At 39.6% G+C, this 26,981-nt stretch overlaps 1 protein-coding gene across 1 annotated transcript in view; it reads right to left on the bottom strand.

Moving 5' to 3' along the window:
* The window catches only part of ABI3 (ABI family member 3), a 29,280-nt gene extending 3,827 nt beyond the window's left edge, over positions 1-25,453 (bottom strand). Inside the window, exons 1-4 of the mRNA XM_075580424.1 lie at positions 25,284-25,453; positions 22,243-22,410; positions 19,890-20,066; positions 14,355-14,440 (exon numbers count right to left, since the gene is read on the bottom strand). Coding sequence (XP_075436539.1) covers positions 14,355-14,440; positions 19,890-20,066; positions 22,243-22,410; positions 25,284-25,397 — 545 coding nt within the window. The 5' untranslated portion in view covers positions 25,398-25,453. The remainder of the gene's footprint in view (positions 1-14,354; positions 14,441-19,889; positions 20,067-22,242; positions 22,411-25,283) is intronic.
* Between the last annotated feature and the right edge of the window lie 1,528 nt (positions 25,454-26,981).

Genomic DNA, 26,981 nt, shown 5'->3' with positions numbered 1-26,981 from the left:
CTCTCTGCGTGTTATTATATCTCTGCGTGTTATTATATCTCTGCGTGTTATTATATCTCTGCGCGTTATTATATCTCTGCGCGTTATTATATCTCTCTGCGCGTTATTATATCTCTCTGCCTGTTATTATATCTCTGCGTGTTATTATATCTCTGCGCGTTATTATATCTCTCTGCGCGTTATTATATCTCTCTGCCTGTTATTATATCTCTGCGCGTTATTATATCTCTCTGCCTGTTATTATATCTCTGCGTGTTATTATATCTCTCTGCGCGTTATTATATCGCTCTGCGTGTTACTATATCTCTCTGCCCGTTATTATATCTCTCTGCCCGTTATTATATCTCTCTGCGTGTTATTATATCTCTCTGCGTGTTATTATATCTCTCTGTGTTATTATATCTCTCTGCGCGTTATTATATCTCTCTGCGCGTTATTATATCTCTCTGCGTGTTATTATATCTCTCTGCGTGTTATTATATCTCTCTGCGTGTTATTATATCTCTGCGCGTTATTATATCACTCTGTGTGTTATTATATCTCTGCGTGTTATTATATCTCTCTGCGCGTTATTATATCTCTGCGTGTTATTATATCTCTGCGCGTTATTATATCTCTCTGCATGTTATTATATCTCTGCGTGTTATTATATCTCTGCGTGTTATTATATCACTCTGCGTGTTATTATATCTCAGTGTTATTATATCTCTCTGCGTGTTATTATATCTCTGCGTGTTATTATATCACTCTGTGTGTTATTATATCTCTGCGTGTTATTATATCTCTGCGTGTTATTATATCACTCTGTGTGTTATTATATCTCTGCGTGTTATTATATCTCTCTGCGTGTTATTATATCACTCTGTGTGTTATTATATCTCTGCGTGTTATTATATCACTCTGTGTGTTATTATATCTCTGCGCGTTATTATATCTCTCTGCGTGTTATTATATCACTCTGTGTGTTATTATATCTCTGCGTGTTATTATATCTCTCTGCGTGTTATTATATCACTCTGTGTGTTATTATATATCTCTGCGTGTTATTATATCTCTCTGCGTGTTATTATATCACTCTGTGTGTTATTATATATCTCTGCGTGTTATTATATCTCTCTGCGTGTTATTATATCTCTCTGCGCGTTATTATATATCTCTGCGTGTTATTATATCTCTCTGCGTGTTATTATATCTCTGCGTGTTATTATATCTCTGTGTGTTATTATATCTCTTTGCGCGTTATTATATCTCTGTGTGTTATTATATCACTCTGTGTGTTATTATATCTCTGCGTGTTATTATATCTCTGCGTGTTATTATATCACTCTGTGTGTTATTATATCTCTGCGTGTTATTATATCACTCTGTGTGTTATTATATCTCTGCGCGTTATTATATCTCTCTGCGTGTTATTATATCACTCTGTGTGTTATTATATCTCTGCGTGTTATTATATCTCTCTGCGTGTTATTATATCACTCTGTGTGTTATTATATATCTCTGCGTGTTATTATATCTCTCTGCGTGTTATTATATCACTCTGTGTGTTATTATATATCTCTGCGTGTTATTATATCTCTCTGCGTGTTATTATATCTCTCTGCGCGTTATTATATATCTCTGCGTGTTATTATATCTCTCTGCGTGTTATTATATCTCTGCGTGTTATTATATCTCTGTGTGTTATTATATCTCTTTGCGCGTTATTATATCTCTGCGTGTTATTATATCTCTCTGCGTGTTATTATATCTCTCTGCGTGTTATTATATCTCTGCGTGTTATTATATCTCTCTGCGTGTTATTATATCTCTCTGCATGTTATTATATCTCTGCGCGTTATTATATCTCTCTGCGCGTTATTATATCTCTGCGTGTTATTATATCTCTCTGCGTGTTATTATATCTCTGCGTGTTATTATATCTCTCTGCGTGTTATTATATCTCTCTGCATGTTATTATATCTCTGCGCGTTATTATATCTCTCTGCGCGTTATTATATCTCTGCGCGTTATTATATCTCTCTGCGCGTTATTATATCTCTCTGTGTGTTATTATATCACTCTGCGTGTTATTATATCTCTCTGCATGTTATTATATCTCTGCGTGTTATTATATCTCTCTGCGCGTTATTATATCTCTGCGCGTTATTATATCTCTCTGCGCGTTATTATATCTCTCTGCGTGTTATTATATCTCTGCGTGTTATTATATCTCTGCGTGTTATTACATCTCTCTGTGTGTTATTATATCTCTCTGCGTGTTATTATATCTCTCTGCGTGTTATTATATCTCTCTGCGTGTTATTATATCTCTGCGTGTTATTATATCTCTGTGTGTTATTATATCTCTCTGTGTGTTATTATATCACTCTGCGTGTTATTATATCTCTCTGCATGTTATTATATCTCTGCGTGTTATTATATCTCTCTGCGCGTTATTATATCTCTGCGCGTTATTATATCTCTCTGCGCGTTATTATATCTCTCTGCGTGTTATTATATCTCTGCGTGTTATTATATCTCTGCGTGTTATTACATCTCTCTGTGTGTTATTATATCTCTCTGCGTGTTATTATATCTCTCTGCGTGTTATTATATCTCTCTGCGTGTTATTATATCTCTGCGTGTTATTATATCTCTGTGTGTTATTATATCTCTCTGTGTGTTATTATATCACTCTGCGTGTTATTATATCTCTCTGCATGTTATTATATCTCTGCGTGTTATTATATCTCTCTGCGCGTTATTATATCTCTGCGCGTTATTATATCTCTCTGCGCGTTATTATATCTCTCTGCGTGTTATTATATCTCTGCGTGTTATTATATCTCTGCGTGTTATTACATCTCTCTGTGTGTTATTATATCTCTCTGCGTGTTATTATATCTCTCTGCGTGTTATTATATCTCTCTGTGTGTTATTATATCTCTGCGTGTTATTATATCTCTGCGCGTTATTATATCTCTCTGCGTGTTATTATATCTCTCTGCGCGTTATTATATCTCTCTGCGTGTTATTATATCGCTCTGCGTGTTATTATATATCTCTGCGTGTTATTATATCTCTGCGTGTTATTATATCTCTCTGCGTGTTATTATATCTCTGCGTGTTATTATATCTCTCTGCGTGTTATTATATCTCTCTGCATGTTATTATATCTCTGCGTGTTATTATATCTCTGCGTGTTATTATATCTCTGCGTGTTTTTACATCTCTCTGTGTGTTATTATATCTCTGCGTGTTATTATATCTCTGCGTGTTATTATATCTCTGCGTGTTATTACATCTCTCTGTGTGTTATTATATCTCTGCGTGTTATTATCTCTCTGCGTGTTATTATCTCTCTCTGCATGTTATTATATATCTCTGCGTGTTATTATATCTCTCTGCGTGTTATTATATCTCTCTGCGTGTTATTACATCTCTCTGTGTGTTATTATATATCTCTGCGTGTTATTATCTCTCTGCGTGTTATTATCTCTCTCTGCATGTTATTATATATCTCTGCGTGTTATTATATCTCTCTGCGTGTTATTATATCTCTCTGCGCGTTATTATATCTCTCTGTGTGTTATTATATATCTCTGCGTGTTATTATATCTCTCTGCGCGTTATTATATCTCTCTGCGTGTTATTATATCTCTGCGTGTTATTATCTCTCTCTGCGTGTTATTATATCTCTCTGTGTGTTATTATATCTCTCTGTGTGTTATTATATCTCTCTGCGCGTTATTATATCTCTCTGCGTGTTATTATATCTCTCTGCGTGTTATTATATCTCTCTGTGTGTTATTATATCTCTCTGTGTGTTATTATATCTCTCTGTGTGTTATTATATCTCTCTGCGTGTTATTATATCTCTGCGTGTTATTATATATCTCTGCGTGTTATTATATCTCTGCGTGTTATTATATCTCTCTGCGTGTTATTATATCTCTGCGTGTTATTATATCTCTGCGTGTTATTATATCTCTGCGTGTTATTATATCTCTCTGCGCGTTATTATATCTCTGCGTGTTATTATATTTCTCTGCGCGTTATTATATATCTCTGCGTGTTATTATATCTCTCTGTGTGTTATTATATCTCTCTGCGTGTTATTATATCTCTCTGCGCGTTATTATATCTCTCTGCGTGTTATTATATTATATCACTCTGTGTGTTATTATATCACTCTGCATGTTATTATATCGCTCTGCGTGTTATTATATCTCTCTGCGTGTTATTATATCACTCTGTGTGTTATTATATCTCTGCGCGTTATTATATCTCTCTGTGTGTTATTATATCTCTCTGCGTGTTATTATATCTCTCTGCGTGTTATTATATCTCTGCGTGTTATTATATCTCTGCGTGTTATTATATCTCTGCGCGTTATTATATCTCTGCGCGTTATTATATCTCTCTGCGCGTTATTATATCTCTCTGCCTGTTATTATATCTCTGCGTGTTATTATATCTCTGCGCGTTATTATATCTCTCTGCGCGTTATTATATCTCTCTGCCTGTTATTATATCTCTGCGCGTTATTATATCTCTCTGCCTGTTATTATATCTCTGCGTGTTATTATATCTCTCTGCGCGTTATTATATCGCTCTGCGTGTTACTATATCTCTCTGCCCGTTATTATATCTCTCTGCCCGTTATTATATCTCTCTGCGTGTTATTATATCTCTCTGCGTGTTATTATATCTCTCTGTGTTATTATATCTCTCTGCGCGTTATTATATCTCTCTGCGCGTTATTATATCTCTCTGCGTGTTATTATATCTCTCTGCGTGTTATTATATCTCTCTGCGTGTTATTATATCTCTGCGCGTTATTATATCACTCTGTGTGTTATTATATCTCTGCGTGTTATTATATCTCTCTGCGCGTTATTATATCTCTGCGTGTTATTATATCTCTGCGCGTTATTATATCTCTCTGCATGTTATTATATCTCTGCGTGTTATTATATCTCTGCGTGTTATTATATCACTCTGCGTGTTATTATATCTCAGTGTTATTATATCTCTCTGCGTGTTATTATATCTCTGCGTGTTATTATATCACTCTGTGTGTTATTATATCTCTGCGTGTTATTATATCTCTGCGTGTTATTATATCACTCTGTGTGTTATTATATCTCTGCGTGTTATTATATCTCTCTGCGTGTTATTATATCACTCTGTGTGTTATTATATCTCTGCGTGTTATTATATCACTCTGTGTGTTATTATATCTCTGCGCGTTATTATATCTCTCTGCGTGTTATTATATCACTCTGTGTGTTATTATATCTCTGCGTGTTATTATATCTCTCTGCGTGTTATTATATCACTCTGTGTGTTATTATATATCTCTGCGTGTTATTATATCTCTCTGCGTGTTATTATATCACTCTGTGTGTTATTATATATCTCTGCGTGTTATTATATCTCTCTGCGTGTTATTATATCTCTCTGCGCGTTATTATATATCTCTGCGTGTTATTATATCTCTCTGCGTGTTATTATATCTCTGCGTGTTATTATATCTCTGTGTGTTATTATATCTCTTTGCGCGTTATTATATCTCTGTGTGTTATTATATCACTCTGTGTGTTATTATATCTCTGCGTGTTATTATATCTCTGCGTGTTATTATATCACTCTGTGTGTTATTATATCTCTGCGTGTTATTATATCACTCTGTGTGTTATTATATCTCTGCGCGTTATTATATCTCTCTGCGTGTTATTATATCACTCTGTGTGTTATTATATCTCTGCGTGTTATTATATCTCTCTGCGTGTTATTATATCACTCTGTGTGTTATTATATATCTCTGCGTGTTATTATATCTCTCTGCGTGTTATTATATCACTCTGTGTGTTATTATATATCTCTGCGTGTTATTATATCTCTCTGCGTGTTATTATATCTCTCTGCGCGTTATTATATATCTCTGCGTGTTATTATATCTCTCTGCGTGTTATTATATCTCTGCGTGTTATTATATCTCTGTGTGTTATTATATCTCTTTGCGCGTTATTATATCTCTGCGTGTTATTATATCTCTCTGCGTGTTATTATATCTCTCTGCGTGTTATTATATCTCTGCGTGTTATTATATCTCTCTGCGTGTTATTATATCTCTCTGCATGTTATTATATCTCTGCGCGTTATTATATCTCTCTGCGCGTTATTATATCTCTGCGTGTTATTATATCTCTCTGCGTGTTATTATATCTCTGCGTGTTATTATATCTCTCTGCGTGTTATTATATCTCTCTGCATGTTATTATATCTCTGCGCGTTATTATATCTCTCTGCGCGTTATTATATCTCTGCGCGTTATTATATCTCTCTGCGCGTTATTATATCTCTCTGTGTGTTATTATATCACTCTGCGTGTTATTATATCTCTCTGCATGTTATTATATCTCTGCGTGTTATTATATCTCTCTGCGCGTTATTATATCTCTGCGCGTTATTATATCTCTCTGCACGTTATTATATCTCTCTGCGTGTTATTATATCTCTGCGTGTTATTATATCTCTGCGCGTTATTATATCTCTCTGCGCGTTATTATATCTCTGCGTGTTATTATATCTCTCTGCGTGTTATTATATCTCTGCGTGTTATTATATCTCTCTGCGTGTTATTATATCTCTCTGCATGTTATTATATCTCTGCGCGTTATTATATCTCTCTGCGCGTTATTATATCTCTGCGCGTTATTATATCTCTCTGCGCGTTATTATATCTCTCTGTGTGTTATTATATCACTCTGCGTGTTATTATATCTCTCTGCATGTTATTATATCTCTGCGTGTTATTATATCTCTCTGCGCGTTATTATATCTCTGCGCGTTATTATATCTCTCTGCACGTTATTATATCTCTCTGCGTGTTATTATATCTCTGCGTGTTATTATATCTCTGCGTGTTATTACATCTCTCTGTGTGTTATTATATCTCTCTGCGTGTTATTATATCTCTCTGCGTGTTATTATATCTCTCTGCGTGTTATTATATCTCTGCGTGTTATTATATCTCTGTGTGTTATTATATCTCTCTGTGTGTTATTATATCACTCTGCGTGTTATTATATCTCTCTGCATGTTATTATATCTCTGCGTGTTATTATATCTCTCTGCGCGTTATTATATCTCTGCGCGTTATTATATCTCTCTGCGCGTTATTATATCTCTCTGCGTGTTATTATATCTCTGCGTGTTATTATATCTCTGCGTGTTATTACATCTCTCTGTGTGTTATTATATCTCTCTGCGTGTTATTATATCTCTCTGCGTGTTATTATATCTCTCTGCGTGTTATTATATCTCTGCGTGTTATTATATCTCTGTGTGTTATTATATCTCTCTGTGTGTTATTATATCACTCTGCGTGTTATTATATCTCTCTGCGTGTTATTATATCTCTGCGTGTTATTATATCTCTCTGCGCGTTATTATATCTCTGCGCGTTATTATATCTCTCTGCGCGTTATTATATCTCTCTGCGTGTTATTATATCTCTGCGTGTTATTATATCTCTGCGTGTTATTACATCTCTCTGCGTGTTATTATATCTCTCTGCGTGTTATTATATCTCTCTGCGTGTTATTATATCTCTCTGTGTGTTATTATATCTCTGCGTGTTATTATATCTCTGCGCGTTATTATATCTCTCTGCGTGTTATTATATCTCTCTGCGCGTTATTATATCTCTCTGCGTGTTATTATATCGCTCTGCGTGTTATTATATATCTCTGCGTGTTATTATATCTCTGCGTGTTATTATATCTCTCTGCGTGTTATTATATCTCTGCGTGTTATTATATCTCTCTGCGTGTTATTATATCTCTCTGCGTGTTATTATATCTCTGCGTGTTATTATATCTCTGCGTGTTATTATATCTCTGCGTGTTATTACATCTCTCTGTGTGTTATTATATCTCTGCGTGTTATTATATCTCTGCGTGTTATTATATCTCTGCGTGTTATTACATCTCTCTGTGTGTTATTATATCTCTGCGTGTTATTATCTCTCTGCGTGTTATTATCTCTCTCTGCATGTTATTATATATCTCTGCGTGTTATTATATCTCTCTGCGTGTTATTATATCTCTCTGCGTGTTATTACATCTCTCTGTGTGTTATTATATATCTCTGCGTGTTATTATCTCTCTGCGTGTTATTATCTCTCTCTGCATGTTATTATATATCTCTGCGTGTTATTATATCTCTCTGCGTGTTATTATATCTCTCTGCGCGTTATTATATCTCTCTGTGTGTTATTATATATCTCTGCGTGTTATTATATCTCTCTGCGCGTTATTATATCTCTCTGCGTGTTATTATATCTCTGCGTGTTATTATCTCTCTCTGCGTGTTATTATATCTCTCTGTGTGTTATTATATCTCTCTGTGTGTTATTATATCTCTCTGCGCGTTATTATATCTCTCTGCGTGTTATTATATCTCTCTGCGTGTTATTATATCTCTCTGTGTGTTATTATATCTCTCTGTGTGTTATTATATCTCTCTGTGTGTTATTATATCTCTCTGCGTGTTATTATATCTCTGCGTGTTATTATATATCTCTGCGTGTTATTATATCTCTGCGTGTTATTATATCTCTCTGCGTGTTATTATATCTCTGCGTGTTATTATATCTCTGCGTGTTATTATATCTCTGCGTGTTATTATATCTCTCTGCGCGTTATTATATCTCTGCGTGTTATTATATTTCTCTGCGCGTTATTATATATCTCTGCGTGTTATTATATCTCTCTGTGTGTTATTATATCTCTCTGCGTGTTATTATATCTCTGCGTGTTATTATATCTCTGCTCGTTATTATATCTCTGCGTGTTATTATATCTCTCTGCGTGTTATTATATCTCTCTGCATGTTATTATATCTCTCTGCGTGTTATTATATCTCTCTGCGTGTTATTATATCTCTCTGCATGTTATTATATCTCTCTGCGTGTTATTATATCTCTCTGCGTGTTATTATATCTCTCTGCGTGTTATTATATCTCTCTGCGTGTTATTATATCTCTGCGTGTTATTATATCTCTCTGCGCGTTATTATATCTCTCTGCGCGTTATTATATCTCTCTGCGCGTTATTATATATCTCTGCGTGTTATTATATCTCTGCGCGTTATTATATCTCTCTGCGTGTTATTATATCTCTGCACGTTATTATATCTCTCTGCGCGTTATTATATATCTCTGCGTGTTATTATATCTCTGCGCATTATTATATCTCTCTGCGTGTTATTATATATCTCTGCGTGTTATTATATCTCTCTGCGTGTTATTATATCTCTCTGCATGTTATTATATCTCTGCGTGTTATTATATCTCTGCGTGTTATTATATCTCTGCGTGTTATTATATCTCTCTGCGCGTTATTATATATCTCTGCGTGTTATTATATCTCTGCGCATTATTATATCTCTCTGCGTGTTATTATATCTCTCTGCGTGTTATTATATCTCTCTGCGCGTTATTATATCTCTCTGCGTGTTATTATATCTCTGCTCGTTATTATATCTCTGCGCGTTATTATATATCTCTGCGTGTTATTATATCTCTCTGTGTGTTATTATATATCTCTGCATGTTATTATATCTCTGCTCGTTATTATATCTCTGCGTGTTATTATATCTCTCTGCGCGTTATTATATATCTCTGCGTGTTATTATATCTCTGCTCGTTATTATATCTCTGCGTGTTATTATATCTCTCTGCGTGTTATTATATCTCTCTGCGTGTTATTATATCTCTCTGCGTGTTATTATATCTCTCTGCGTGTTATTATATCTCTGCGCGTTATTATATCTCTCTGTGTGTTATTATATATCTCTGCATGTTATTATATCTCTGCTCGTTATTATATCTCTGCGTGTTATTATATATCTCTGCGTGTTATTATATATCTCTGCGTGTTATTATCTCTCTCTGCGTGTTATTATATCTCTCTGCGTGTTATTATATCTCTGCTCGTTATTATATCTCTGCGTGTTATTATATATCTCTGCGTGTTATTATATATCTCTGCGTGTTATTATATATCTCTGCGTGTTATTATATATCTCTGCGTGTTATTATATATCTCTGCGTGTTATTATATATCTCTGCGTGTTATTATATATCTGCATGTTATTATATCTCTCTGCGTGTTATTATATCTCTCTGCGTGTTATTATATTTCTCTGCGTGTTATTATATCTCTCTGCGTGTTATTATATCTCTCTGCGTGTTATTATATCTCTCTGCGTGTTATTATATCTCTCTGCGTGTTATTATATCTCTCTGCGTGTTATTATATCTCTCTGCGTGTTATTATATCTCTCTGCATGTTATTATATCTCTCTGCGTGTTATTATATCTCTGCGTGTTATTATATCTCTCTGCGTGTTATTATATATCTCTGCGCGTTATTATATCTCAGTGTTATTATATCTCTCTGCGTGTTATTATATCTCTGCGTGTTATTATATCTCTCTGCGTGTTATTATATATCTCTGCGCGTTATTATATCTCAGTGTTATTATATCTCTCTGCGTGTTATTATATCTCTCTGTGTGTTATTATATCTCTCTGTGTGTTATTATATCTCTCTGCGCGTTATTATATCTCTCTGCGCGTTATTATATATCTCTGCGTGTTATTATATCTCTGCGTGTTATTATATATCTCTGCGTGTTATTATATCTCTGCGTGTTATTATATCTCTCTGCGTGTTATTATATCTCTGCGTGTTATTATATCTCTGCGTGTTATTATATCTCTGCGTGTTATTATATCTCTGCTCGTTATTATATCTCTGCGTGTTATTATATCTCTCTGCGTGTTATTATATCTCTCTGCGTGTTATTATATCTCTCTGCGTGTTATTATATCTCTCTGCGTGTTATTATATCTCTCTGCGTGTTATTATATCTCTCTGCGTGTTATTATATCTCTCTGCGTGTTATTATATCTCTCTGCGTGTTATTATATCTCTGCGTGTTATTATATCTCTCTGCGCGTTATTATATCTCTCTGCGCGTTATTATATCTCTCTGCGCGTTATTATATATCTCTGCGTGTTATTATATCTCTGCGCATTATTATATCTCTCTGCGTGTTATTATATCTCTGCACGTTATTATATCTCTCTGCGCGTTATTATATATCTCTGCGTGTTATTATATCTCTGCGCATTATTATATCTCTCTGCGTGTTATTATATATCTCTGCGTGTTATTATATCTCTCTGCGTGTTATTATATCTCTCTGCATGTTATTATATCTCTGCGTGTTATTATATCTCTGCGTGTTATTATATCTCTGCGTGTTATTATATCTCTCTGCGCGTTATTATATATCTCTGCGTGTTATTATATCTCTGCGCATTATTATATCTCTCTGCGTGTTATTATATCTCTCTGCGTGTTATTATATCTCTCTGCGCGTTATTATATCTCTCTGCGTGTTATTATATCTCTGCTCGTTATTATATCTCTGCGCGTTATTATATATCTCTGCGTGTTATTATATCTCTCTGCGTGTTATTATATCTCTCTGCGTGTTATTATATCTCTCTGCGTGTTATTATATCTCTCTGCGTGTTATTATATCTCTCTGCGTGTTATTATATCTCTCTGCGTGTTATTATATCTCTCTGCATGTTATTATATCTCTCTGCGTGTTATTATATCTCTGCGTGTTATTATATCTCTCTGCGTGTTATTATATATCTCTGCGCGTTATTATATCTCAGTGTTATTATATCTCTCTGCGTGTTATTATATCTCTGCGTGTTATTATATCTCTCTGCGTGTTATTATATATCTCTGCGCGTTATTATATCTCAGTGTTATTATATCTCTCTGCGTGTTATTATATCTCTCTGTGTGTTATTATATCTCTCTGCGTGTTATTTTATATCTCTGCGCGTTATTATATCTCTCTGCGTGTTATTATATCTCTCTGCGTGTTATTATATCTCTGCGTGTTATTATATCTCTCTGCGTGTTATTATATCTCTCTGCATGTTATTATATCTCTCTGTGTGTTATTATATCTCTCTCTGCGTGTTATTATATCTCTGCGTGTTATATATATCTGCGTGTTATTATATCTTTCTGCGTGTTATTATATCTCTCTGCGTGTTATTATATCTCTCTGCGTGTTATTATATCTCTGCGTGTTATTATATCTCTGCGTGTTATTATATCTCTCTGCGCGTTATTATATCTCTCTGTGTGTTATTATATCTCTCTGTGTGTTATTATATCTCTGCACGTTATTATATCTCTGCATGTTATTATATCTCTGCATGTTATTATATCTCTGCGTGTTATTATATCTCTGCATGTTATTATATCTCTGTGTGTTATTATATCTCTGCATGTTATTATATCTCTCTGCATGTTATTATATCTCTCTCTGCGTGTTATTATATCTCTGCGTGTTATATCTCTCTGCGTGTTATTATATATCTGCGTGTTATAATATCTCTGCGTGTTATTATATCCCTCTGCATGTTATTATATCTCTCTGCATGTTATTATATCTCTCTCTGCGTGTTATTATATCTCTGCGTGTTATATATATCTGCGTGTTATTATATCTCTGCGTGTTATTATATCTCTGCATGTTATTATATCTCTGCGTGTTATTATATCTCTGCGTGTTATTATATCTCTGCATGTTATTATATCTCTCTGCATGTTATTATATCTCTCTCTGCGTGTTATTATATCTCTGCATGTAATATCTCTCTGCGTGTTATTATATATCTGCGTGTTATTATATCTCTGCGTGTTATTATATCTCTGCGTGTTATTATATCTCTCTGCGTGTTATTATATCTCTGCGTGTTATTATATCTCTGCATGTTATTATATCTCGGCGTGTTATTATATCTCTGCGTGTTATTATATCTCTCTGTGTGTTATTATATATCTGCATGTTATTATATCTCTGCGTGTTATTATATCGCTCTGCGTGTTATTATATCTCTCTGCGTGTTATTATATCTCTCTGCGTGTTATTATATATCTCTGCGTGTTATTATATCTCTCTGCGTGTTATTATATCTCTCTGCGTGTTATTATATCTCAGTGTTATTATATCTCTGCGTGTTATTATATCTCTCTGCGTGTTATTATATCTCTCTTGTGTGTTATTATATCTCTCTGCGTGTTATTGTATCTCTCTGCGTGTTATTGTATCTCTCTGCGTGTTATTATATCTCAGTGTTATTATATCTCTCTGTGTGTTATTATATCTCTGCGTGTTATTATATCTCTGCGTGTTATTATATCTCTGCATGTTATTATATCTCGGCGTGTTATTATATCTCTGCGTGTTATTATATCTCTCTGTGTGTTATTATATATCTGCATGTTATTATATCTCTGCGTGTTATTATATCTCTCTGCGTGTTATTATATCTCTGCGTGTTATTATATCGCTCTGCGTGTTATTATATCTCTCTGCGTGTTATTATATATCTCTGCGCGTTATTATATATCTCTGCGTGTTATTATATCTCTCTGTGTTATTATATCTCTGCGCGTTATTATATCTCTGCGCGTTATTATATCTCTCTGCGTGTTATTATATTTCTCTGCGTGTTATTATATCTCTCTGCGTGTTATTATATCTCTCTGCGTGTTATTATATCTCTCTGCGTGTTATTATATCTCTCTGCGTGTTATTATGTCTCTGAATGTTATTATATCTCTCTGCGTGTTATTATATCTCTCTGCGTGTTATTATGTCTCTCTGCGTGTTATTATATCTCTCTGCGTGTTATTATATCTCTCTGCGTGTTATTATATCTCTCTGCGTGTTATTATATCTCAGTGTTATTATATCTCTGCGTGTTATTATATCTCTCTGCGTGTTATTATATCTCTCTGCGTGTTATTATATCTCAGTGTTATTATATCTCTCTGCGTGTTATTATATCTCTGCGTGTTATTATATCGCTCTGCGTGTTATTATATCTCTGCGAGTTATTATATCTCTCTGCGCGTTAGTATATCTCTCTGTGTGTTATTATATCTCTCTGTGTGTTATTATATCTCTGCGTGTTATTATATCTCTCTGCGTGTTATTATATCTCTCTGCGTGTTATTATATCTCTGCGAGTTATTATATCTCTCTGCGCGTTAGTATATCTCTCTGCGTGTTATTATATATCTCTGCGTGTTATTATATCTCTCTGCGTGTTATTATATCTCTCTGCGCGTTATTATATCTCTCTGCGTGTTATTATATCTCTCTGCATGTTATTAGTTACCCCTCTGCATGTTATTATATATCTTTATGCATGTTATTAGTTACCCCTCTGCATGTCTTATCACATACTCACCCCAGCGTGCCCTGTGTCTGTGTCAGAGATTTGACGCTCGCCTTACGAGACATCGTCCCTGTTCTTGAAAACTGTGATGCTGAATCCTACGGGGTACGGAAGCAAACACTTTAGGGCCAATTACTCTCGCTGCCTAAACAAGTAACAGGCAAAAGGCACGTGTGTGTGTACTTGGAAAAGAAACCCCTCAGTGTAAAGATATATTCTTGTAAATAAAACTTCAAACTTTATTTGGCATAGTTAAAATCCAAGCGGGATACAAAACAAACATTTTTGCCCTAAAATATAGTGAATTATAAAAGATTATATTTGAGCAGGGATGGCACTCAGAATATATATATATATACTACTAAGCTTATGTACAGACTTTTAGGGGTATATTATATCTGGAATAAGTTTCATATGATATAGTGCAGTGTTTTTCAACAGGGGTTCCTAGCCTTGAGATCAGATGCATTGTAAGGAACCCCGACCCTCTCTAATAGCGCGTCTGAGATCAGATGCATTGTAAGGAACCCCAACCCTCTCTAATAGCGCGTCTGAGATCAGATGCATTGTGAGGAACCCCGACCCTCTCTAATAGCGCGTCTGAGATCAGATGCAGTGTAAGGAACCCCAACCCTCTCTAATAGCGTGTCTGAGATCAGATGCATTGTAAGGAACCCCAACCCTCTCTAATAGCACGTCTGAGATCAGATGCAGTGTAAGGAACCCCAACCCTCTCTAATAGCGTGTCTGAGATCAGATGCATTGTAAGGAACCCCAACCCTCTCTAACAGCGTGTCTGAGATCAGGTGCATTGTAAGGAACCCCAACCCTCTCTAATAGCGCGTCTGAGATCAGATGCATTGTAAGGAACCCCGACCCTCTCTAATAGCGCGTCTGAGATCAGATGCATTGTAAGGAACCCCAACCCTCTCTAATAGCGCGTCTGAGATCAGATGCATTGTAAGGAACCCCGACCCTCTCTAATAGCGCGTCTGAGATCAGATGCAGTGTAAGGAACCCCAACCCTCTCTAATAGCATGTCTGAGATCAGGTGCATTGTAAGGAACCCCAACCCTCTCTAATAGCGCGTCTGAGATCAGATGCATTGTAAGGAACCCCGACCCTCTCTAATAGCGCGTCTGAGATCAGATGCATTGTAAGGAACCCCAACACTCTCTAATAGCGCGTCTGAGATCAGATGCATTGTAAGGAACCCCGACCCTCTCTAATAGCGCGTCTGAGATCAGATGCATTGTAAGGAACCCCAACCCTATCTAATAGCGCGTCTGAGATCAGATGCATTGTAAGGAACCCCGACCCTCTCTAATAGCGCGTCTGAGATCAGATGCATTGTAAGGAACCCCAACCCTCTCTAATAGCGCGTCTGAGATCAGATGCATTGTAAGGAGCCCCGACCCTCTCTAATAGCGCGCCTGAGATCAGATGCATTGTAAGGAACACAAACCCTCTCTAATAGTGCGTCTGAGATCAGGTGCATTGTAAGGAACCCCGACCCTCTCTAATAGCGCGTCTGAGATCAGATGCAGTGTAAGGAACCCCGACCCTCTCTAATAGCGCGTCTGAGATCAGATGCATTGTAAGGAACCCCAACACTCTCTAATAGCGCGTCTGAGATCAGATGCATTGTAAGGAACCCCGACCCTCTCTAATAGCGCGTCTGAGATCAGATGCATTGTAAGGAACCCCAACCTCTCTAATAGCGCGTCTGAGATCAGATGCATTGTAAGGAACCCCGACCCTCTCTAATAGCGCGTCTGAGATCAGGTGCATTGTAAGGAACCCCGACCCTCTCTTATAGCGCGTCTGAGATCAGATGCATTGTAAGGAACCCCGACCCTCTCTAATAGCGCGTCTGAGATCAGATGCATTGTAAGGAACCCCAACCTCTCTAATAGCGCGTCTGAGATCAGATGCATTGTAAGGAACCCCAACTCTCTCTAATAGCGCGTCTGAGATCAGATGCAGTGTAAGGAACCCCGACCCTCTCTTATAGCGCGTCTGAGATCAGATGCATTGTAAGGAACCCCGACCCTCTCTAATAGCGCGTCTGAGATCAGATGCATTGTAAGGAACCCCGACCCTCTCTAATAGCGCGTCTGAGATCAGATGCATTGTAAGGAACCCCGACCCTCTCTAATAGCGCGTCTGAGATCAGATGCATTGTAAGGAACCCCAACCCTCTCTAATAGCGCGTCTGAGATCAGATGCATTGTAAGGAACCCCAACCCTCTCTAATAGCGCGTCTGAGATCAGATGCATTGTAAGGAACCCCAACCCTCTCTAATAGCGCGTCTGAGATCAGATGCATTGTAAGGAACCCCAACCCTCTCTAATAGCGCGTCTGAGATCAGATGCATTGTAAGGAACCCCAACCCTCTCTAATAGCGCGTCTGAGAACAGATGCATTGCAAATTCTTCTGTATTTGGTTCCATTTTCAAATGACCAGAACATTGCCAGGACCCCTTTACGGACGCCCGGGGGAACCCATTATTATTTATACAAATCTCCTGCTCATGAACACATTATCATTCATAGAAATCTCCTGATTATTAACACATTATTATTAATGCATGGTTATTAATACAAATCTCCTCTAGTTTTTATTTCAATATCCTGATTTATAAATGTGATACGAATGCCGAATTGCCGATAATAATGACTGGCCTTCGGATGATCACTGCGATAAGGGGCACTGTCAAGATTTAATTGACTATTGGGGTATGTTTCATTGAGCTGAATAGGCAAACCCCGCCCTTAATTGTTATTCAATTGCCTGTGAATAGAGTATTTAAGACAGACTGTCTTGGTTGTGTGTCCCACCCTAAGAGTCCCAATTAAAGTGTGTGGCCGAGTTAACATTGGAGTTGAAATTGGAGGAAGATCGGGATTCTGCACTACAACTTTGCCACTGTGAGACATTAACACTTGAAAAGCTGTGATTCTTTGTGCTCTTCCTATCCTCCAATTCCTGGGAAGTCTCTCCTCCTGCATCCCACTATGCCCTCCCTCCTGCATCTCACTATGCCCTCCCTACTGCGTTTTCTGTTTACTGTTTTCTCACTCCTTTGTGAACGTCTCTGTTCTCGCCAACTTCCCCACTCCCCACTGCACCATTATTTATACACCTCTCTCCCACCAACTTCTTTACCCCTCAATAAAAAAACACCCACACAAATCCTCTATTCACACCCACTATCTACTCCTGCCTGCTGCTGGGGAACTCTCCTAATCCTGAACCCAGACATACACACCTGATCTCACCCACGCCTCCCTACCATCTCTTCCCCTGTAATGTGTGTTAACCCTTCAGTTATTTGACTAACCTTAAAACTTTCCCCACAAATCAAGCATCCCAATAGCCTGCACTCATGGTTACTGTCCCACACTCAGTCACTCCTACCACCCATTGTATTGTATTGTATGTCTTTATTTATATAGCGCCATTAATGTACATAGCGCTTCACAGCAGTAATACACGTGGTAATCAAATAAATAACAGATAATATAAATAACAGATCATGGGAATAAGTGCTTTAGACATAAAAGTAACATTTCGGAAGAGGAGTCCCTGCCCCGAGGAGCTTACAGTCTAATTACAGTCACTAATTGTGACCAAGCTCTGCCATCTACAGCACTTATTCCCTCACCTGCTGTCTCTGTAAATTCCCCTCAAACCTCTTAGATTGTAAGCTCTTCGGGGCAGGGATTTCCTTTCATATTGTCTGATTTTGCTGCACTTATTGTATTATTATAATTCCCTGCGCTGTATTCTTTGTGAAGCGCTGAGTACACTTTTGGCGCGGTATAAATAAAGACATACAGTACTGTAGGAGTTACGTTATTCTGTGTGTGAGACGCCCCGGCTGGTGCCATCGCGACGCTGAGAATGAGGAACTTGCTTCTTTCTCATTCATCCGATTCTCTCCCCGAGGCACAATCTCACTTCTCTATTCCACCCGCCTACCTTCCTCCCCCTGTGGTTTAATCCGGCGCCGGTCTCTGCCCGCAAGTAACAGTATCGCTGCTTTCTATTTCCACGTTTGTACCAAAGAAAATGCACATTCATCAATGGAAAAAGTTTCATTAAAAGTAATGAGGTCACTTTGCCCCTACGTGGGACTGACCCTTTAACCCATTAAACATGTCCCTGTCATTAGGTCACTTTGCCCCTACGTGGGACTGTCCCTTTAACCCATTAAACACGTCCCTGTCATTAGGTTACTTTGCTCCTACGTGGGACTGACCCTTTAACCCATTAAACACGTCCCTGTCATTAGGTCACTTTGCCCCTACGTGGGACTGTCCCTTTAACCCATTAAACACGTCCCTGTCATTAGGTTACTTTGCTCCTACGTGGGACTGACCCTTTAACCCATTAAACACGTCCCTGTCATTAGGCCACTTTGCCCCTACGTGGGACTGACCCTTTAACCCATTAAACACGTCCCTGTCATTAGGTCACTTTGCCCCTACGTGGGACTGTCCCTTTAACCCATTAAACACGTCCCTGTCATTAGGTCACTTTGCCCCTACGTGGGACTGTCCCTTTAACCCATTAAACACGTCCCTGTCATTAGGTCACTTTTCCCCTACGTGGGACTGACCCTTTAACCCATTAAACACGTCCCTGTCATTAGGTCACTTTGCCCCTACGTGGGACTGACCCTTTAACCCATTAAACACGTCCCTGTCATTAGGTCACTTTGCCCCTACGTAGGACTGTCCCTTTAACCCATTAAACACGTCCCTGTCATTAGGTCACTTTGTCCCTACGTGGGACTGACCCTTTAACCCATTAAACACGCCCCTGTCATTAGGTCACTTTGCCCCTACGTGGGACTGACCCTTTAACCCATTAAACACATCCCTGTCATTAGGTCACTTTGCCCCTACGTGGGACTGTCCCTTTAACCCATTAAACACGTCCCTGTCATTAGGTCACTTTGCCCCTACGTGGGACTGTCCCTTTAACCCATTAAACACGTCCCTGTCATTAGGTCACTTTGCCCCTACGTGGGAATGTCCCTTTAACCCATTAAACACGTCCCTGTCATTAGGTCACTTTGCCCCTACGTGGGACTGACCCTTTAACCCATTAAACACATCCCTGTCATTAGGTCACTTTGCCCCTACGTGGGACTGTCCCTTTAACCCATTAAACACGTCCCTGTCATTAGGTCACTTTGCCCCTACGTGGGACTGTCCCTTTAACCCATTAAACACGTCCCTGTCATTAGGTCACTTTGCCCCTACGTGGGACTGTCCCTTTAACCCATTAAACACGTCCCTGTCATTAGGTCACTTTGCCCATACGTGGGACTGACCCTTTAACCCATTAAACACGTCCCTGTCATTAGGTCACTTTGCCCCTACGTGGGACTGACCCTTTAACCCATTACACACGCCCCTGTCATTAGGTCACTTTGCCCCTACGTGGGACTGACCCTTTAACCCATTACACACGACCTTAATCTTTCCTCTCATGTTGGCCAAACCCTTCAGCCGATAATGACCGAGTTTCTTACTGTGATTCCGCGGCCGATGTGGTCGAGGCTGGTAAAATGTATAGGATTTCGGGTGTACTGCGTCCGCTGTCCCTGGATCTCGTTGGTTAGGATTTTCTGCGCTTGATGAGGCCGCCGGGGGAAGGTTAATTTTCCGATTTTCAGACGGGAAGCTTTTTCCATGTGAATATCCACCACCTAAAAAAAAAAAACGCCCCCAACAAAATATGAAACAACAGTGACAAGAACTGGCTATTTCATCTTATCACTAATACAGCTCAACCCCGTTATAGCGCGAGCCGCTACAACGCGGATCCGCTTATATCGCGATGTAAGCGTGGCTCCCAATTTATCGTGTGTATGAATACTTTACAACACGGTTATTGGCGTCTTAAATACTTTATTGTACAACGCATACAATTGTGCATTATTTCTACCGCGATCCGCGTATAGCGCGATGTGATTCTTTGGACCCCAAGCACAGCGTTATAAGGGGGTTGAGCTGTATATATATATATATATATATATATATATATATATATATTTATATATATATATACACACACAGAATTTTAAACATAAAATACAGAATAGAACGATACTCATTTTAATAGCAAGATAATTACGACAAATAATATAAATAGCTAAAAATAATGATATCAAGAATTGTTATTCTTGTATTAATGATTATTAATGATAATAAATAATTCTAATAATCTGGCTTCCTCTAAGAAACGAAATATGATATTAGCCCATTTTCCTATTAATGTAGATCCTAAAATGCGCTACGCATTTCTAGAATAACCCTAATATTTCTCACTACATAACACTACGTAACAGGGAATAATAGCAGTCTCGCCTCAGAGGTACAGTACCGAGGTTCGTAACTTGTTGGTTTTCATATTAATATTGAAGGAGGAACTGGCCTGAGCACACCCTATAAATATCCCAAAGCACACAGTTCTAACCCTTAATTACTTCCTCTTAGAAACGTTACTTCCATTCCATTACTGTTTAGAGTATTACAGGGAGGGGTTATATGGGGTAATAGGAGGAGTTATAGGGAGCGGTTATATGGGGCAATAGGAGGAGTTATAGGGAGCGGGTATATGGGGTAATAGGAGGAGTTATAGGGAGAGGTTATATGGGGTAATAGGAGGAGTTATAGGGAGAAGATATATGGGGAATAGGAGGAGTTATAGGGAGCGATTATATGGGGTAATAGGAGGAGTTATAGGGAGAGGTTATATGGGGTAATAGGAGGAGTTATAGGGAGCGGTTATATGGGGTAATAGGAGGAGTTATAGGGAGGGGTTATATGGGGTAATAGGAAGAGTTATAGCGAGGTTATATGGTGTAATAGGGGAAGATATATGGCGCAGTTATATGGGGTAATAGGAGGAGGTATTGTGAAGGGTTATATGGGGTAATCAGAGGAGTTATAGGGAGCAGTTATATAGGGTAATAGGGGGAGTTATGGGGAGCATTTCTATGGGACAATAGAATAACAGTATAACAGTATAGCTGTTATACTGAGGGGTTATATACAGCAAAGGTGTTATACTGAGGGGTTATATACAGTATAGGTGTTATACTGAGGGGTTATATATAGTATAGGTATTATATGGATGTGTTATATAGAGTATAGGTATTATACAGAGGGGTTATATACAGTATAGGTGTTATACGGAGGGGTTATATACAGCATAGGTATTATACTGAGGGGTTATACACAGTGTATGTGTTATACTGAGGGGTTATATATAGCATAGGTATTATATGGATGTGTTATATAGAGTATAGGTGTTATACGGAGGGATTATATACAGTATAGGTGTTATACGGAGGGGTTATATACAGTACAGTATAGGTGTTATACGGAGGAGTTATATACAGTATAGGTGTTATACAGAGGGGTTATATACAGTACAGTATAGGTGTTATACGGAGGGGTTATATACAGCATAGGTGTTATACTGAGGGGTTATATACAGTATAGGTGTTATACTGAGGGGTTATATATAGCATAGGTATTATATGGATGTGTTATATAGAGTATAGGTGTTATACGGAGGGATTATATACAATATAGGTGTTATACGGAGGGGTTACATACAGTATAGGTGTTATACTGAGGGGTTATATACAGTATATGTGTTATACTGAGGGGTTATATATAGCATAGGTATTATATGGATGTGTTATATACAGTATAGGTGTTATACGGAGGGATTATATACAGTATAGGTGTTATACGGAGGGGTTATATACAGTGTAGGTGTTATACAGAGGGGTTATATACAGTACAGTATAGGTGTTATACAGAGGGGTTATATACAGTACAGTATAGGTGTTATACAGAGGGGTCACTGACCTGTGAGATGAAGCTCAGCCTGCTCCCCTCCCGGTACAGGGTCTGGCTCTGTTCCTCTAACACACACGCCACCTCCCACGCCGCCTCGCGGACCTGACACGCCACGCTGGACAGGGTGTGAGTGACCAGCAACATGGTCTCCTGCAGGGCCCGGCGCTTGTCGGGGGCCTGGGGGGTGACCGGGTTAATAAGGTGTTGTATGGGGGAGTGCTTTCTGATGCGTCACGGGGTTTAATGGAGGGGAGAGAGTGGATGTCTCGGATAGGGCGATTTCTGGGTCTCTAGCTCACTGGATGTCTCTCAGGGTGCGCTCTCTCATTCAGGATGCCTTTCTCTGGCTGTCTCGCACTCATACTCATACTCACACGCATAGAGACGCATGGAGACAGTGTGACACACAGAGACAGTGTCACACACAGAGACAATGTGACACACACAGAGACAGTGTGACACACAGAGACAGTGTGACACACACAGAGACAGTGTGACACACAGAGACAGTGTGACACACACAGAGACAGTGTGACACACAGAGACAGTGTGACACACAGAGACAATGTCACACACACAGAGACAATGTCACACACACAGAGACAGCGTGACACTCAGAGACAGTGTGTCACACAGAGACAGTGTCACACACACACACAGAGACAATGCCACACACACACACACACACACACACACACACACACACACACACACACACACACACACACACACACACACACACACACACACACACACACACACACACACACACACACACACACACAGTGTCACACAGAGACAGTGTCACACACACAGAGACAGTGTGACACACAGAGACAATGTCACACACACACAGAGACAGTGTGACACACACAGAGACAGTGTGACACACAGAGACAGTGTGACACACACAGAGACAGTGTGACACACAGAGACAGTGTGACACACAGAGACAATGTCACACACACAGAGACAATGTCACACACACAGAGACAGCGTGACACACAGAGACAGTGTGTCACACAGAGACAGTGTCACACACACACACAGAGACAATGCCACACACACACACACACACACACACACACACACACACACACACACACACACACACACACACACACACACACACACACACACACACACACACACACACACACACACACACACACACACACACACACACACACACACACACACACACACACACAGTGTCACACAGAGACAGTGTCACACACACAGAGACAGTGTGACACACAGAGACAATGTCACACACACAGAGACAATGTCACACACACAGAGACAGCGTGACACACAGAGACAATGTCACACACATAGAGACAGCGTGACACACAGAGACAATGTCACACACACAGAGACAATGTCACACACACAGAGACAATGTCACACACACAGAGACAGCGTGACACACAGAGACAATGTCACAAACACAGAGACAGTGTGCCACACAGAGACAATATCACACACACAGAGACAGCGTGACACACAGAGACAATGTCACACACACAGAGACAGCGTGACACACAGAGACAATGTCACACACACAGAGACAGCGTGACACACAGAGACAGCGTGACACACAGAGACAATGTCATACACAGAGACAGTGTGTCACACAGAGACAATGTCACACACACAGAGACAATGTCACACACACACACAGAGAGACAGTGTCACACACACAGAGACAGTGTCACACACACAGAGACAGTGTGTCACACAGAGACAATGTCACACACACAGAGACAATGTCACACACACACACAGAGACAGTGTCACACACACAGAGACAGTGTCACACACAGACAGTGTCACACACAGAGACACAGAGACAGTGTCACACACACAGAGACAATGTCACACACACAGAGACAGTGTGACACACAGAGACAATGTCACACACACAGAGACGCATGGAGTGTGTCACACACAGAGACAATGTCACACACACACACAGAGACACATGGAGAGTGTGACACACACAGAGACAATGTCACACACACACAGAGACACATGGAGAGTGTGACACACACAGAGACACAGAGACAGATTCACACACAGAGACACAGAGACAGTGTCACACACACACACAGAGATGCATGGAGAAAGACTGTGTGACACACAGAGACACAGAGACAATGTCACACACACACAGAGACAATGTCACACACACACAGACAATGTCACACACACAGAGACAATGTCACACACACACAGACGCATGGAGACACAGACTGTGTGACACAGAGAGATACACAGAGACAATGTCACACACACACACAGACGCATAGAGAGTGTGACACACAGAGACACAGAGACAGTGTCACACACACAGAGACAGTGTCACACACAGAGACAGTGTCACACAGAGAGATAGACACACAGAGACAGTGTCACACACAGAGACAGTGTCACACAGAGATATAGACACACAAAGTCACACACAGAGACAGTGTCACACACAGTGAGTCACACACAGAGACAGTATCACACACAGAGAGACACACAGAGACAGTGTAACAAACACAAAGACACATAACACACAGTCCCTGCAAGCTCTAACCCCAGACCCCACCACATCCTATATATATATATTTGTGTTAAAAGGAGAGCTACTGAGCATGGCCAAATGTATACAACAAAAGACAAAAACACCCAACGCTACATCCAATGTAGGTGGCCCCTCCTCCCTGGGTTTAAGCTCACTCCTCCCCACCCACTTTTTAAGTAGCAGGGGTTTCCATGCACCTGTGCAGGACAGGTACACTGAGACCGTTCTCCCTCCAGCAGGTAACTGAGAATACTCACACAGGTAGTGTTAGGACCTGCACACTGGTCGTGCCGTGACGTGGCTGCACACTGGTCATGCCGTGACATGGCTGCACACTGGTCATGTCGTGACGTGGCTGCACACTGGTCGTGCCGTGAAGTGGCTGCAGGACTATAACGCTTTGGCCAAAGGGTTTAACTAAATGACCCTTACTCATGAGAATACTAATATTGACGTATTTAACTTGCTGCACTCTCACCTCTAGGTAGTTCTTCTCACAGAAGTCTGCAAGGCTCTTCAGGTTTGTGTAGCTGTCTCTCAGGGCCTGTCTCGCTGGGGAGATGTCTCCTGGACTGTCTCGCAGAGCACACATTCTGCAGCCGATGCCTCAGAGAGTGCCACCGAGTCTCTGAGCGAGAGGCTGTGGCACTGGCTACTTCCCTCCAACTAACCACAATGTATAGAGTGCTGACATCGTGTCACACACACAGAGACAGTGTCACACGCACAGAGACAGTGTCACACGCACAGAGACAGGGTCTCACACACAGAGACAGTGTCACACGCACAGAGAGACAGTGTCTCACACACAGTGTCCCACGCACAAAACACACAGCGACATCGAGACAACTATTACCCCAAATAACCTCTTCTTACAACTCCTCCTATTACCCCATGTAACCGTTCCCTATAACTCCCCCTATTACCCCATATAACCTCTCCCTATAACTCCTCCTATTACCCCATGTAACCGTTCCCTATAACTCCCCCTATTACCCCATATAACCTCTCCCTATAACTCCTCCTATTACCCCATATAACCCCTCCCTATAACTCCCCCTATTACCCCATATAACCTCTCCCTATAACTCCTCCTATTACCCCATGTAACCGTTCCCTATAACTCCCCCTATTACCCCATATAACCGCTCCCTATAACTCCTATTACCCCATATACCCCCTCCCTATAACTCCCCCTATTACCTCTCCCTATAACTCCTCCTATTACCCCATATACCCGCTCCCTATAACAACCTCCTATTACCCCATATAACCACTCCCTATAACTCCTCCTATTACCCCATATACCCCTCCCTATAACTCCTCCTATTACCCCATGTAACCCCTCCCTATAACTCCTCCTATTACCCCATATAACCCCTCCCTATAACTCCTCCTATTACCCCATATAACCCCTCCCTATAACTCCTCCTATTACCCCATATAACCGCTCCCTATAACTCCTCCTATTACCCCATATAACCGCTCCCTATAATGCCTCCTATTTCCCCATATAACTGCTCCCAATAACTCATCCTATTACCCCATGTAACCCCTCCCTATAACTCCTCCTATTACCCCATATACCCCCTCTCTATAACTCCTCCTATTACCCCATATAACCGCTCCCTATAACTCCTCCTATTACCCCATATACCCTCTCCCTACAACTCCTCCTATTACCCCATATAACCACTCCCTATAACTCCTCCTATTACCCCATGTAACCCCTCCCTATAACTCCTCCTATTACCCCATATACTCCCTCTCTATAACTCCTCCTATTACCCCATATAACCGCTCCCTATAACTCCTCCTATTACCCCATATACCCTCTCCCTACAACTCCTCCTATTACCCCATATAACCGCTCCCTATAACTCCTCCTATTACCCCCTATACCCCCTCCCTATAACTCCTCCTATTACCCCACATACCCGCTCCCTATAACTCCTCCTATTACCCCATATAACCCCTCCCTATAACTCCTCCTATTACCCCATATAACCGCTCCCTATAACTCCTCCTATTACCCCATATAACCGCTCCCTATAATGCCTCCTATTTCCCCATATAACCGCTCCCAATAACTCATCCTATTACCCCATGTAACCCCTCCCTATAACTCCTCCTATTACCCCATATACCCCCTCTCTATAACTCCTCCTATTACCCC

This window comes from Ascaphus truei, chromosome 23, assembly GCF_040206685.1.
Source record: "Ascaphus truei isolate aAscTru1 chromosome 23, aAscTru1.hap1, whole genome shotgun sequence".
Classification (NCBI taxonomy): domain Eukaryota; kingdom Metazoa; phylum Chordata; class Amphibia; order Anura; family Ascaphidae; genus Ascaphus; species Ascaphus truei.
This window is presented reverse-complemented; position numbering and strand designations above follow the sequence as displayed.